General features: G+C 31.6%; 3 protein-coding genes and 2 non-coding genes across 5 annotated transcripts; all 5 read left to right on the forward strand.

The window, feature by feature from the left end:
* Positions 1-293: 293 nt before the first annotated feature.
* Positions 294-1670, forward strand: LOC122723836 (zinc finger BED domain-containing protein RICESLEEPER 2-like). The gene is made up of 2 exons (XM_043957725.1): positions 294-734; positions 843-1670. The coding sequence occupies exons 1-2, from the start codon at positions 294-296 to the stop codon at positions 1668-1670; spliced, it is 1269 nt and encodes a 422-aa protein (XP_043813660.1).
* LOC110618529 (zinc finger BED domain-containing protein DAYSLEEPER-like) lies at positions 1648-2764 on the forward strand. The gene is made up of 3 exons (XM_043957879.1): positions 1648-2359; positions 2443-2525; positions 2643-2764. Exons 1-2 carry the CDS (start codon positions 1700-1702, stop codon positions 2476-2478), a joined length of 696 nt encoding a protein of 231 aa, XP_043813814.1. The 5' UTR covers positions 1648-1699; the 3' UTR covers positions 2479-2525; positions 2643-2764.
* A 581-nt stretch (positions 2765-3345) lies between these two features.
* On the forward strand, positions 3346-3418 carry TRNAF-GAA. Its single transcript has one exon. It is a non-coding gene; the product is annotated as a tRNA-Phe (tRNA).
* Positions 3419-4532: 1114 nt separating this feature from the next.
* On the forward strand, positions 4533-4605 carry TRNAF-GAA. The gene has a single exon. It is a non-coding gene; the product is annotated as a tRNA-Phe (tRNA).
* Positions 4606-7685: 3080 nt separating this feature from the next.
* LOC110617815 (aspartic proteinase CDR1) lies at positions 7686-9029 on the forward strand. The gene has a single exon (XM_021760824.1). It carries the CDS (start codon positions 7686-7688, stop codon positions 9027-9029), a length of 1344 nt encoding a protein of 447 aa, XP_021616516.1.
* The last annotated feature ends 2785 nt before the right edge of the window (positions 9030-11814 follow it).

Here is an 11814-nt window from a genome sequence, read left to right on the forward strand (position 1 = left end):
GGAAAATTTGGGTAGAGTTTGTTTCTTGTTTTGGTCGTGTGTTAATTATCCTAAACAAGACTCACAGGCATATTTTTTTTATATTATATATATTAAAGTATTTTATTTTCAAGATTCCTACTGTCCTTCTACTAACTTGTTTGTATACCATTTGGATAAAATTATTTCTATTAATTTGAATCATTTATATTTATTATATGTTCATTAATTATGAATACATGATTGATATGATACATTATTGTAAAATAGATTTGTGTATTTAATAAAATTAACATGTAGTTTTTTTTAACAGAATGTCAAACGTAAATTCGAACGAATTAAGTACTCCTATTGATCAAGTGCCTTCTGTTATTTTTCTTTCTACTCAAGATTCATCTACAAGTCCAGCCATGGATGATGCCACTACAAATGTTGATGAATCAAATCAAAATAAAGAAAAAGAAGATGAGGAAAGTCCATTTTGTCTGAAAAAAAGGAAGCGGACTTCAAAAGTGTGGACTGAGTTCAAGGAAATTTCACTTTCTGATGGAACAGTGAAGGCAGAATGTATTCATTGCAAGCACCAACTTGGAGTGTGCAAAACTGGTGCCACAACACACTTGCTTAGACATTTAAAGAGTTGCCTAAGAAGGAAGGTGAATTTGAAAGGGCAACAACAACTCAACATCACAACAACCATAGCTGAGACAGAAAGTGTGACTTCTGTGCAAAATTTTAAATATGACCATGCAAAAGTAAGAGAAGTCATTGCTCATATGATTCTTGTTCATGAGTTGTCATTCAGCTTTGTAGAGTATGAGGTTTTCAATTTGTTAATGAGAACCGCAACTCCATATTATCAGAAGGTTAGTCGTGCAACTGCAAGGAAAGATTGTTTTTCTGCGTATGAAATTGAGAAGAAGAAAGTGAAAGCATTACTGAAGGACACTGACAAGGTTAGTGTGACCACGGATTTATGGAAGTCTGGGCAGCACATTTCATACATGGTTGTTACTGCCCATTTTGTGGACTCTGAATGGAAGTTACAAAAACGTACTTTGAATTTTTGTGATGTCCCACCACCTCATACAGGTGTTGTTATATGTGATGTGCTACAAAAATGCTTAGTTGAATGGGGCATCGAAGATAAGGTATGGACTATTAGTGTTGATAATGCCAGTTATAATGATGTTGCTGTTAGGATGTTGAAGGATAATCTTGCTTACAAGAATAGTCTTGCACTTCATGGTAAATTATTTCATGTGAGATGTTGTGCACATATTTTGAATTTATTGGTACAAGATGGTTTGTCTGAGATTGCAGATATAATTAAAAATGTGCGTGAAAGTGTAAAACATCTTGTTGCTTCTGAGTCTCGCCGTTTAATTTTTAGTGAAATTGCAAAACAATTGAAATTACCTTCCAAGAAGCTTCTTTTAGATTGTGGCACAAGGTGGAATGCAACTTATTTCATGTTATCAGCTGCTTTGGAGTTTAAAGATGTCTTCCTTCGATATCAGCAAAGAGATTCAAGTTATACATATTTGCCTAGTGAGGATGATTGGCAAAAGGTTAAGGAAGTGTGTTCTTTTCTTGAAGAATTTAATGAAGTTACCAATGTTATTTCAGGTACTGAATATCCAACTTCAAATTTATTTCTTCATGAACTTCATTCAATAAAAAATTATTAGATGAAGCACATGAAAATGGGAATATTTATATGAAAGTCATGGTTGGTAAGATGAAATGTAAATTTGATAAGTATTGGGGTGATTGTAATTTGTTGATTTCTCTAGCAGCTATATTAGATCCAAGAAATAAGATGAAATTGATTGAATGGAGTTTTCCAGAAATATATTCTGAGTTTGATTCTGATGAGCATATTACAACTGTGATGGAGACATTGCGCATGCTTTATAATGAATATGTAGATGCTCATAAAACAAAAAGTATTGGATCAAAAATTAGTAGTGGTGAAACTCAAAAAGAAGGATCTAGTTGTATTATAAGTGGAAAAGGGAAAATCAGAGGAAGAGCACAATTTTATAGCTATATTAGGAATGTTGATTGTGTGATTGAGCAACCAAAGTCTGAATTAGATGTGTATTTGGAAGAAGGTGTTCATATTTGTCAAGATGATTCTAACTTTGATGCCTTAGAATGGTGGAAGATGAACAACATGAAATTTAGGATATTATCAAAGATGGCTCGTGATATACTATCAATTCCTATAACAACTGTTGCTTCAGAATCTGCTTTTAGTGCTGGAGGTAGAATTATTGATCCACATAGAGCATCATTGGGAGCAGAAACTGTTCAAGTTTTAACTTGTGGAGCTGATTGGTTGCGAGCATTTTATAGCATCAAGAGAAAAAAGAAGGTAAGTTTAATAACACATTATTATTTTTATTTTCAAATAATAATATGTAATTAACTTTTTTTATTCTTTTATTATTATTAAAGGATAAAGATGATATTCAAGAGGTCATACTACCTTAGTGGTTGGATCCTTAACATTCAACTTTGTTGTTATAATTATTTTTCAGGTACAAATTATTTTATTTTTTTATTTTTTTAATTTATAGTACTAATTAGATAATGACACATTTGTTTATGTTGCTAATAGAGTTTTTTTTTTTTTTTTTTTTTTGTGTTATTTGAAGGTTATATGGACGTTGAAGTTGAAATTCAAGTTAACTAGTTGAACAAGTATGAAGATAATTATGAAGATAATTAAATTATATTAGCTTGTTTCAACTGTTGGAAGTTGGAATCAACTTTATTCGTTTGATATTAAATTTTGTGTGTAATTTTATTATATTGTTGAATTTATATTTATTTGTGTTATTTTAGTTATAAATTGTGTTATGTAATTTTTTTATGCGCACTTTCTTTTTTTATATTATTTAAATTAATGATGATTAAAAACTGATTAAAGTGTAATTATTAATTCGAGCTCGAGCCTGAACTCGAGTTCAAACCGAACTTTTTAATTTCGAGCTCGATCTCGAGCTTTTTTAACGAATTTCTTAATCGAGCTTTTCGAGTTCGAGCTCGAGTTTTATTAACGAGCTTCTTAATCGAGCTTTTCGAGTTCGAACTCGAATTAGACTCGTTATTAAACTAAACGAGCCTTTCACGAGTCGAGCTCCAATCGAGCTCGATTATAATATTTAATTCTCGAGCCGAGCTCGAATCAAATATTAGAGCTCGAACTCGAGCTTTCAAACTTTTTTAATAAACGAGCTTGAGCTTTACAAACCTCGGCTCGGCTCGGCTCGATTACACCCCTAAGCGCAGGTCTCCATCTAGTTAAATTTAATTTTATTATCTATTTAATGAATTAAACTACTAATTGAACGTAAAGCGGGGATAGCTCAGTTGGGAGAGCGTCAGACTGAAGATCTGAAGGCCGCGTGTTCGATCCACGCTCACCGCATAATATGTAATTTCTCATGATAATGCTCACATCTGATATTTACGTTTCCAATTTGTTTAATTTTTTACGGCTCGCAGTGACAAGGCCGCCATGCCACGCTTGTCCGCTAAAAATGAATGAATGCATTATCTTCTTCATTTTCCAACTAATATTTTTTTAATAAATTAATTTAATACATTTAAAGAAAAAGTAATGGGTGTTTGTCTACAGAAATGAAGGAGCCATTATAAATACGTGTGAAAAAATACCTACTCACGGAGGAAAGGGAATATATAGATGAGAGAAATAAATTAGATTTAAGAATACATTGATCGCTAAATTAAAATTATATGTTAGAGTCTTATTTTTAGTTATAGTAGGTTTTGTTTCTCAATTATTTCTTGAGGAGAAATTGTTTAGGTTTTGATGGGTTTTATTGCTTTTGCGCGTCCAGTTACTCTTGCTAATTATGTTAGTGGTATTTATTTTTCTTTTTTATTTTCTCTACTTGAGGTTTTAAGTTATACGATGAGAATTTTTCTTTTTGAATCTATATTTACTTCAAGTCTCCATTTGTTATGATAGAGAGGGTATGATTTCATTGATATTAGTATTTTGGTACTGTATCATTATGTTCGGCGATTTCCATATTTTTCATGTGTTTGGCTTCCGTGAGGATGTATGGATGATTGTTTTTACTTTCAAAGGCTCTGCTTTATGTTGTTGCTTTCTCCTTTTTATTTTTTTTGGCTTAAGGTTTAATTTTAGTTATTGATTATTCTATTTTTGTGCTAATAGTTTGCGATAATGTTTTGATGGGTCTCTAAATTCGATGAATTGAATTTGTCATTAAGAATATATAAAAAAAAAAGTAATGAGAGTAATAGCAAAATACTTTTCAAATAAAAAATAAAATATCTGCATTTAAAATTAAAAAATATGAAAAATAAAATTTGAAAAATTAGAAATAAAATTGTTACTGATTTATAAAATAAACACAAAAAAAAAAAAGAAAAAAAAAAAGAAGTAATAGCTGCAGCGCAGGTCTCCATCTAGTTTTGATATAATGATGATTATGAGGACACAATTTAATTTTATTACTATTTAATTAATTAAACTACCAGCTTAATATCCAGCGGGGATAGCTCAGTTGGGAGAGCGTCAGACTGAAGATCTGAAGGTCGCGTGTTCGATCCACGCTCACCGCATAATATGTAATTTTTTATGATAATGATCATCTCTGTGTTATTTACAAAAAATGAAAGAAATATTTGTTTTATTTTTTACGGCTCGCAGTGACATGGCCGCCATACCACGCCGCTAAAATTGAATGAATGCATTATCTTCTTCATTTTCCAACCAATATTTTTTTAATAAATTAATTTAATATATTTTTAAAAAAAGTAATGGGTGTTTGTCTTTAGGAATCAAGGAGCTATTATAAATACGTGCGAAAAAATACCTACAAAGAGGAGGGAAGAGAATAGATGAGAGAAATAAATTAAATTTAAGAATGTATTGATTGTTAAGTTAAAATTATATGTTAGAGTCTATTTTTAGTTGAAAATTTTTTTTACATGCTTCTGTAGTAGGTTTTGTTTCTCAATTCTTTCTTAAAGAGAAATTGTTTAAGTTTTGATAGATTTTGTTACTTCTAGGAATCTATATTTGCTTGGAGTCTCCATGTATTATGCCAGAGAGGATATGGTTTCACTGATATTAATATATTAGTACCGTGTCGTTATATTCAACGATTTTTATTTCTATACGTATTTGGCTGAGATATGCAACATCCTCTCTTCTATAAAAATGTATGGATGGTTGTTTCTATTTTCAAAGGCTCTGCTTTATGTTGTTGTTTTCTCATTTCTCTATTTTTTTTTATGAATTTAAAGTTTATTTTTAATTATCGATTGTTCTATCTTTGTGCTAATAGTTTGCGGTGACATTTTGATGGGTCTCTGAATTCGATGAAAATTTTAATATTGGATTCGATGTTGTTCATTTAATGTTTTATTTTTATTTTTATTTATTTGTGATGATATTTGTTGTGACGGTGCCTAAATGGATCTATAAATTTAAGGTAATCAACGGTTTTTATTTATTTGATTCTCTTTTAATTTTTTTATGTAATTTAGTTTATTTTAATTACTAATTATAATTTTTATTTACTTGGATTTAATTTATTCAAATTTTTTAATTTAATTTTCCTTTCATTAATTTGTTATTTTTGAAATAGCCTCATTTGAATAAACCCATATTTACTTGGCATTTAGCTGATATTGAGGATGAAAATTTTAATTTGGAATTAAAGAATTCAAAATTTTTTAACTGAGAAATTTTCATTATATATAAAAATAAAATTATAAATAATTTTTTAAAAATTCATTTAGATTCTTTTCTTACAAAATCATTCATGTCAAATGATGTAATAAATTTTTTCTTGTTTTTTCTCTTTTCTCTCCCGAGTCCTCCCAATTCTTTGTCTTCTCACGTTCTCTCACGTTCTTTATATCTCTTTCTTCCCATCTCCATATCTTCTTCCCTATTTGAATCCAAGCGTAGCCTTCATCATTCATGAATTGGTTTTTGTCTCTCATTCATCAATTTAAAATTACCAACAAAAAAGGAAAAGAAAAAAAAATGGAACACAGAACAATTTTCCATCTTTAATTTCTTGCTTAGCCAATTGACTAAATATTTACTTCATTTTGCATTTTAATTCAAATTTTAAATTTTAGATAATTGATTCAATATTTATTTTTAGGTATAATTTTGATTAACTTTTAAATTTAAAATTAAATATAAACAACCTAATTATTAAATATAGCGTGTACAAAAATTTTATTTTATAGCAATAACTGCGGAATTTTATAGTAAAAATGTTATTTAATCCAAGACAGTGTTTATTATAAAGTTTTCATAAATTATTATTGCAAAATAAAATATATTTAGAGTTGAAGCTGTGGACTGCAATAATTAGAATCAATCAATATATTATATCAATCAAAATTTATATATAATATTGATTAATATAATATATTGATTGGAATATTACATTGGAGATATTTTTTTAAAGCCCTCAATTTATTTAAATATCTAAATGAAAGTGGAAGAATCTTTGATAAAGTTTTATCAAAATTTATATATAATATTGATTAAATTTATCAGTTTTTTTTAGTTATATATGAATTAATATTAATTTTATATATGAAATTAGTTTATATTTAAAAAATAATAAAATATTACATTTGGTATGTCAATCTAAATTTTTATATTATACATATAAATAATTTTTATTTTTTTAATAAATTATCAATAAATATAATTAAATTGTATTTACTTATTATAATTTTTAAATAAATTTATTCTTTTGATATATAAAAACTCATTGATTATTTAGTTTTGAAAAATATATAAAATTTTTGTAAAATTTTAAAAAATTAGTTAGTTTTAATTTTTAAATGTTTTATTATTTAGTTGTTATGATATAGAAAAACTCATCATTCAATTTTATAAAAATATCTACTAAATATTATTTCTATATTAAGAATATTTTTTATTTTTTAATAATATTTAATAATTAAAACTAACCGAAACCAATTAGTAAATTTTTTAAAATATCAGAGATATTTTAATATAATTTTTAAAATTAGGGATCTAATTAATAAATTTTTCTATAATATAAGAACCAAACTATAAATTTTTATAATTCGTATAAATTAATAAGTAATTATTCCGTCTGTCTCATAATTTTTATTCACTTTAATTTTTTACACAATTAAAAAAAAATTATTAACTTTTCAATAATAACCTTTTTAAAATATTAAATTTTATTAAATATTAAGAATTATTTTGATAATTAATTAGAAAATATTTTTAAAATAATATAAAATTAAATAAAATTATAATAATTAATTTATATGTTAAGTGTACATAAAAAAATGAATAATTTAAAAAAAAGGTCAACAAGAATTATGGAATGCTGAGCTACAAATATGTCTTCTATATATTCAGCCTTAATGTAATCCTGAAACTCGTCATGACCTTTCTATTTTTGTTTTTTCTCTATTCTACATTGAAGCCAGTTGGTCATATAAAAGCCCAATCCTCTCTCCTTTCACGTTCGCTACATCTCTTATCTCGTAATCAGTTTTCTACTACCCTTAAAATATGAAGCACAAAAAGGACAAGCTTTTTCTCTTCTAACTGCTCACGTATTGACAATCTATCATTTTGATGAGAATATATAAATTACCAAAACAGATTCATGCATTTCACCGCAAAAATGGCTACTGTTTCTGCAATCTCTTCATTGCTGCTCCTGATTTTCCCAGCCTTCACAGCTTCAAAATCCATAGCAGAATCCACTGTTCAATCTAAACGACTGGTTGCCAAATTGATTCACAGGGATTCTGTTCTTTCTCCATATTACAACTCCAATGAAACAGTTGTTGAGCAACTACAACGATCTATGAAAGCCTCAGCTGCCCGGCTCGCCTACTTGTATGCACAGATTGAAAGAGACATTGTTTACGTGAATGATCACTTTCTGCTCAGTCTTCTTCCCAGTGCCTATGAACCCTTGTTCTTGGTAAGCTTTTCCATGGGCCAACCTCCTATTCCTCAACTGACAATAATGGACACAGGAAGCAGTCTTTTATGGGTACAATGTGCCCCTTGTAAGCGTTGTTCCCAGCAAACTGGTCCGTTGCTAGACCCCAAAAAATCATCAACATACGCTAGCCTATCATGTAACCACCACTTGTGCCACCGTGCCCCGGGTGGCGACTGCAACTGGTTGAATCAATGTGTCTACAAACAAAGTTATGTAAATGGTAAAAAATCAATAGGAGTTCTTGCTACTGAACAACTTGTTTTTCAGAATTCTGATGGAAGCATAAACGCTCTGCCTGATGTCGTGTTTGGTTGCAGCCATGAGAATGGGAACTACAAAGACAGACGTTTCACTGGCGTCTTTGGACTAGGAAATGGAACCACATCTCTTGTTAGCCAAATGGGTTCTAAATTCTCTTATTGTATTGGCAATATTGCTGATCCTAACTATAGATATAACCATTTGATTTTAGGCGATGGAGCAAATATCGAAGGCTATTCAACACCTTTAGAAGTAGTGGAGGGCCATTACTATATCACTCTGGAAGGCATTAGCGTTGGGGAGAAACGACTTGTCGTAGATTCTAATTCATTTAGGAGGGAAGAGAAGAGGAAACGAGTAATAATTGATTCTGGAACTGCACTAACTTTTCTAGCAGAAGATTTGTACAGAGCACTTGAGAATGAAATTGGCAGTCTGTTAGATACAGTTCTGAAACCATTCTGGAGAGAGTCGTTTCTCTGTTACAAGGGGAGTGTGAGCCAAGACCTTTATGGGTTTCCAACGGTGACGTTTCACTTTGCTGAGGAAGCAGATCTTGTGCTGGACAGTGAAAGCTTGTTCTACCAAGCCACTGCAGATGTGCTTTGCATGGCTGTGAGGAAAGCCAGTGGCTATGGGAAAGATTTGTCAGTGATTGGGTTAATGGCTCAGCAGTATTACAATATGGCTTATGATCTTAGCCAGTATAAGTTGTTCTTCCAGAGGATTGATTGTGAACTCCTTGTTGATTGAACTGGGAAAAATATTAACACCGGAACTCTTTCTGCTAAACATTTAATGCATTTTTATACTTGTTAAAACCAAAAAACACTCCACAAAAGTTTTATGAAATAATTTATAAAATTTACTGTACTAATAATGATATTTAAATGGAGTGTCTTTAAATTTTTTAAATCAACAGAGAATAATTAAAACAAAATTTTAATTAAGTTGAAATAATTAAGGATTTGAGGTTGTATTTTGTTAACAAAACATATATCCTTGTCTAAATTTTATAATTAAATTATTACATACTTTGTATTCCATTAATTACCCTTTTTTAACAAAATAAAATTTGTGAAGCTTAATTATTTCAGATAGGAATTGGGTTAAGGAGATTTCAATAATTTAACCTATAATTAGCAAGAAATTGAACGGAAGTGCCATGCATTTTCTTGACATGACAAAACTTGAGATATCATTACTAGGAAAAAGGAAAATAAACGAGAACAATTATCGATGAGAAATATTTTGTTGGTAGTTTTCAATAGCTTGTTGGTATTTAAAAATTAATCAAAAATTAAACTGTAAAATTTTTTATTTTTTTTTTCGGGAAATTTGATTAACTAATTAAAGACTAATGGAATGCTGCCAACCCTGTCTAACCTCACGAGTTTGTTTATTGATCAAGAGATTTATTATCCTGTCTTTTCAAAACGCGTTTACTGGAATCTCTTAGACATAAATTTATAAGGCCCTTTCCCTTTTAACATCTTTTCGATGTAGGATATCTTTGATTCACCTATATGGGATTTCTTCCCTCGTAAGAGGGCACACCGTACTCACGAGATTTAGAATAATATTAATAATAAATGTGTTAAATACACTGATAAACTTCATTGTAACAGCCCGGAAATCCGGACCGCTACCGACGCTAGGATCCAGATCGGCATAAGGCCGCCGGGAACCGTAGCAAGCCTGACATAACCTATAATCCTGTTTAATCCCATACATGATCAACAATACTCATAAACCTGTAAACATTCTCATATAACAACCAAGCTCAACCTGTACATAAACATAAACATCACATAAACCTCCACTGGAGCCCTCATCAAATGCTCCAATGGGGTATCTCACCATACATAAGCTTGGTTGAAATATAACCTCATATCTCATATCATAAAGACCATGTACATACAAGTGGGATTAACAATCTGTATTGGTCAAGCACAACTCTATCCTCAATATTCAAATTACATAACATAACTTAAAATACTTTTACATTACATCATAATACAATTGTCATGTCCACAATCTAACTATTACATAAACATAGCTTCCATACTCTGGCTAACCTCCTGATCTACCCTGTACCTGCACATCTGGGGTTAGGGGAGAGGGGTGAGCTATAAAGCCCAGTGAGCAGAATAGAGAAAACATATATTAAAATATTTCATGCTTCCATGAAATGCAACACATCACAAACATATCACATAAGGATGGTATTGTCACCTATAGTCCTCAATATAGTCCAATCGTGCCAGGGGCGTAGAATGGGCCTCACTGGTCTTTCTCTTACATACATAACATAACATAACATTCCAATATGCCAGGGGCGTAGAATGGGCCTCACTGGTAATCCATACCGTATCCTCATCATATCATACCATAGGAGGACAAGAGGATCATCCAATAGCCAATCCGCATCCACATCATATTATGCAGTGCAACATATTCGTGAATACTAATGCAAACAACCTAATATCACATGGCATTCATGATGCATGAACATGCTCAAAAACTTATACTTCTTTAATTTAAAACTTAAGAGTTTATTCTACTCACCTCTGGCTGAAGCTCTACAGACTCTGAAGCAGCTATCTCACTGCTGGGGCCCTCGGTTCCTCGGGTCCGAACCTACACAGGTGGACTCAAATGAGGGACCTAACATTATGAACATAACTCTAATCTACTCCCCAAAAACCCCCTAAAACATCATGAAATAATCATGGAAACACATGCATGAAATGGCTGGACAGGGCACTTTCGGCGGCAGGTTCGGCGGCCGAAAGTCCCTCCAGAGCCGAAAGTCAGGCACTTTCGGCGGCACCTTCGGCGGCCGAAAGTCCCAGACAGAGACGAAAGTCTCTTTTCGGGGGCAACTTCGGCAGCCGAAAGCTGCCTCCACAAGGGGGGTTCGGCGGCCGAAACTCCCTTCGGCTGCCGAACCTGGTTTCTGCCAAACGGGCAGAAACTTGGTTCACATGAACCTCTTGCCTCCCAAAACCTCAAATCATGCATAAACTTGTTCTAAAACATGCATACACATCATACATCACACCTAGGGGTCTCAAACTATCATATACCCCATCTACAACATTTCAAACAACACATAAACAAGCTACATTGCTCATCAAAGCATCAAAACCCATAAACTCATCAATAAGTCTAAACATGCATCTCTACCCATAGATCTTGCATAAAACTTATTTAAAACACATAAGGAGCTTAAGATCGGCTCTTACCTCTTGAAGATCGAGAGGGAGACGACCTAAACTTGGAGATCCACGAAAATGAGCTCCTGAGTTCCCAAAGCTCCAAAACTTGGTTTGAATGCTCAAAACTTGCAATGTGAGTTTAAAACTCAAGAAAAATGGAAGAGATTTGGAGGAAGAACACAAGAATTGCAAAGGGAAGGTCGGAAGCTCACTATGGCCGAAAATGGGAGAAAACTCGCCCATTTCGGCTAAGTGCCCCTTTTATAGGTGGCTGGCCAGGCCACGTTCGGGGGCCGAATGTGCCTCCGCATCCATGC

This window comes from Manihot esculenta, chromosome 6, assembly GCF_001659605.2.
Source record: "Manihot esculenta cultivar AM560-2 chromosome 6, M.esculenta_v8, whole genome shotgun sequence".
Classification (NCBI taxonomy): Eukaryota; Viridiplantae; Streptophyta; class Magnoliopsida; order Malpighiales; family Euphorbiaceae; genus Manihot; species Manihot esculenta.

Excerpts from the sequence above, each read along its gene's own strand:
- LOC110618529 (XM_043957879.1), top strand. The coding sequence starts at position 1,700 with ATGAAAGTCATGGTTGGTAAGATGAAATGTAAATTTGATAAGTATTGG. Across the intron at positions 2,360-2,442 it reads GCATCAAGAGAAAAAAGAAG|GATAAAGATGATATTCAAGA; the intron begins GTAAGTTTAATA and ends TTATTATTAAAG.
- LOC122723836 (XM_043957725.1), top strand. The coding sequence starts at position 294 with ATGTCAAACGTAAATTCGAACGAATTAAGTACTCCTATTGATCAAGTG. Across the intron at positions 735-842 it reads TTAAATATGACCATGCAAAA|AAGGTTAGTCGTGCAACTGC; the intron begins GTAAGAGAAGTC and ends CCATATTATCAG.
- LOC110617815 (XM_021760824.1), top strand. The coding sequence starts at position 7,686 with ATGGCTACTGTTTCTGCAATCTCTTCATTGCTGCTCCTGATTTTCCCA.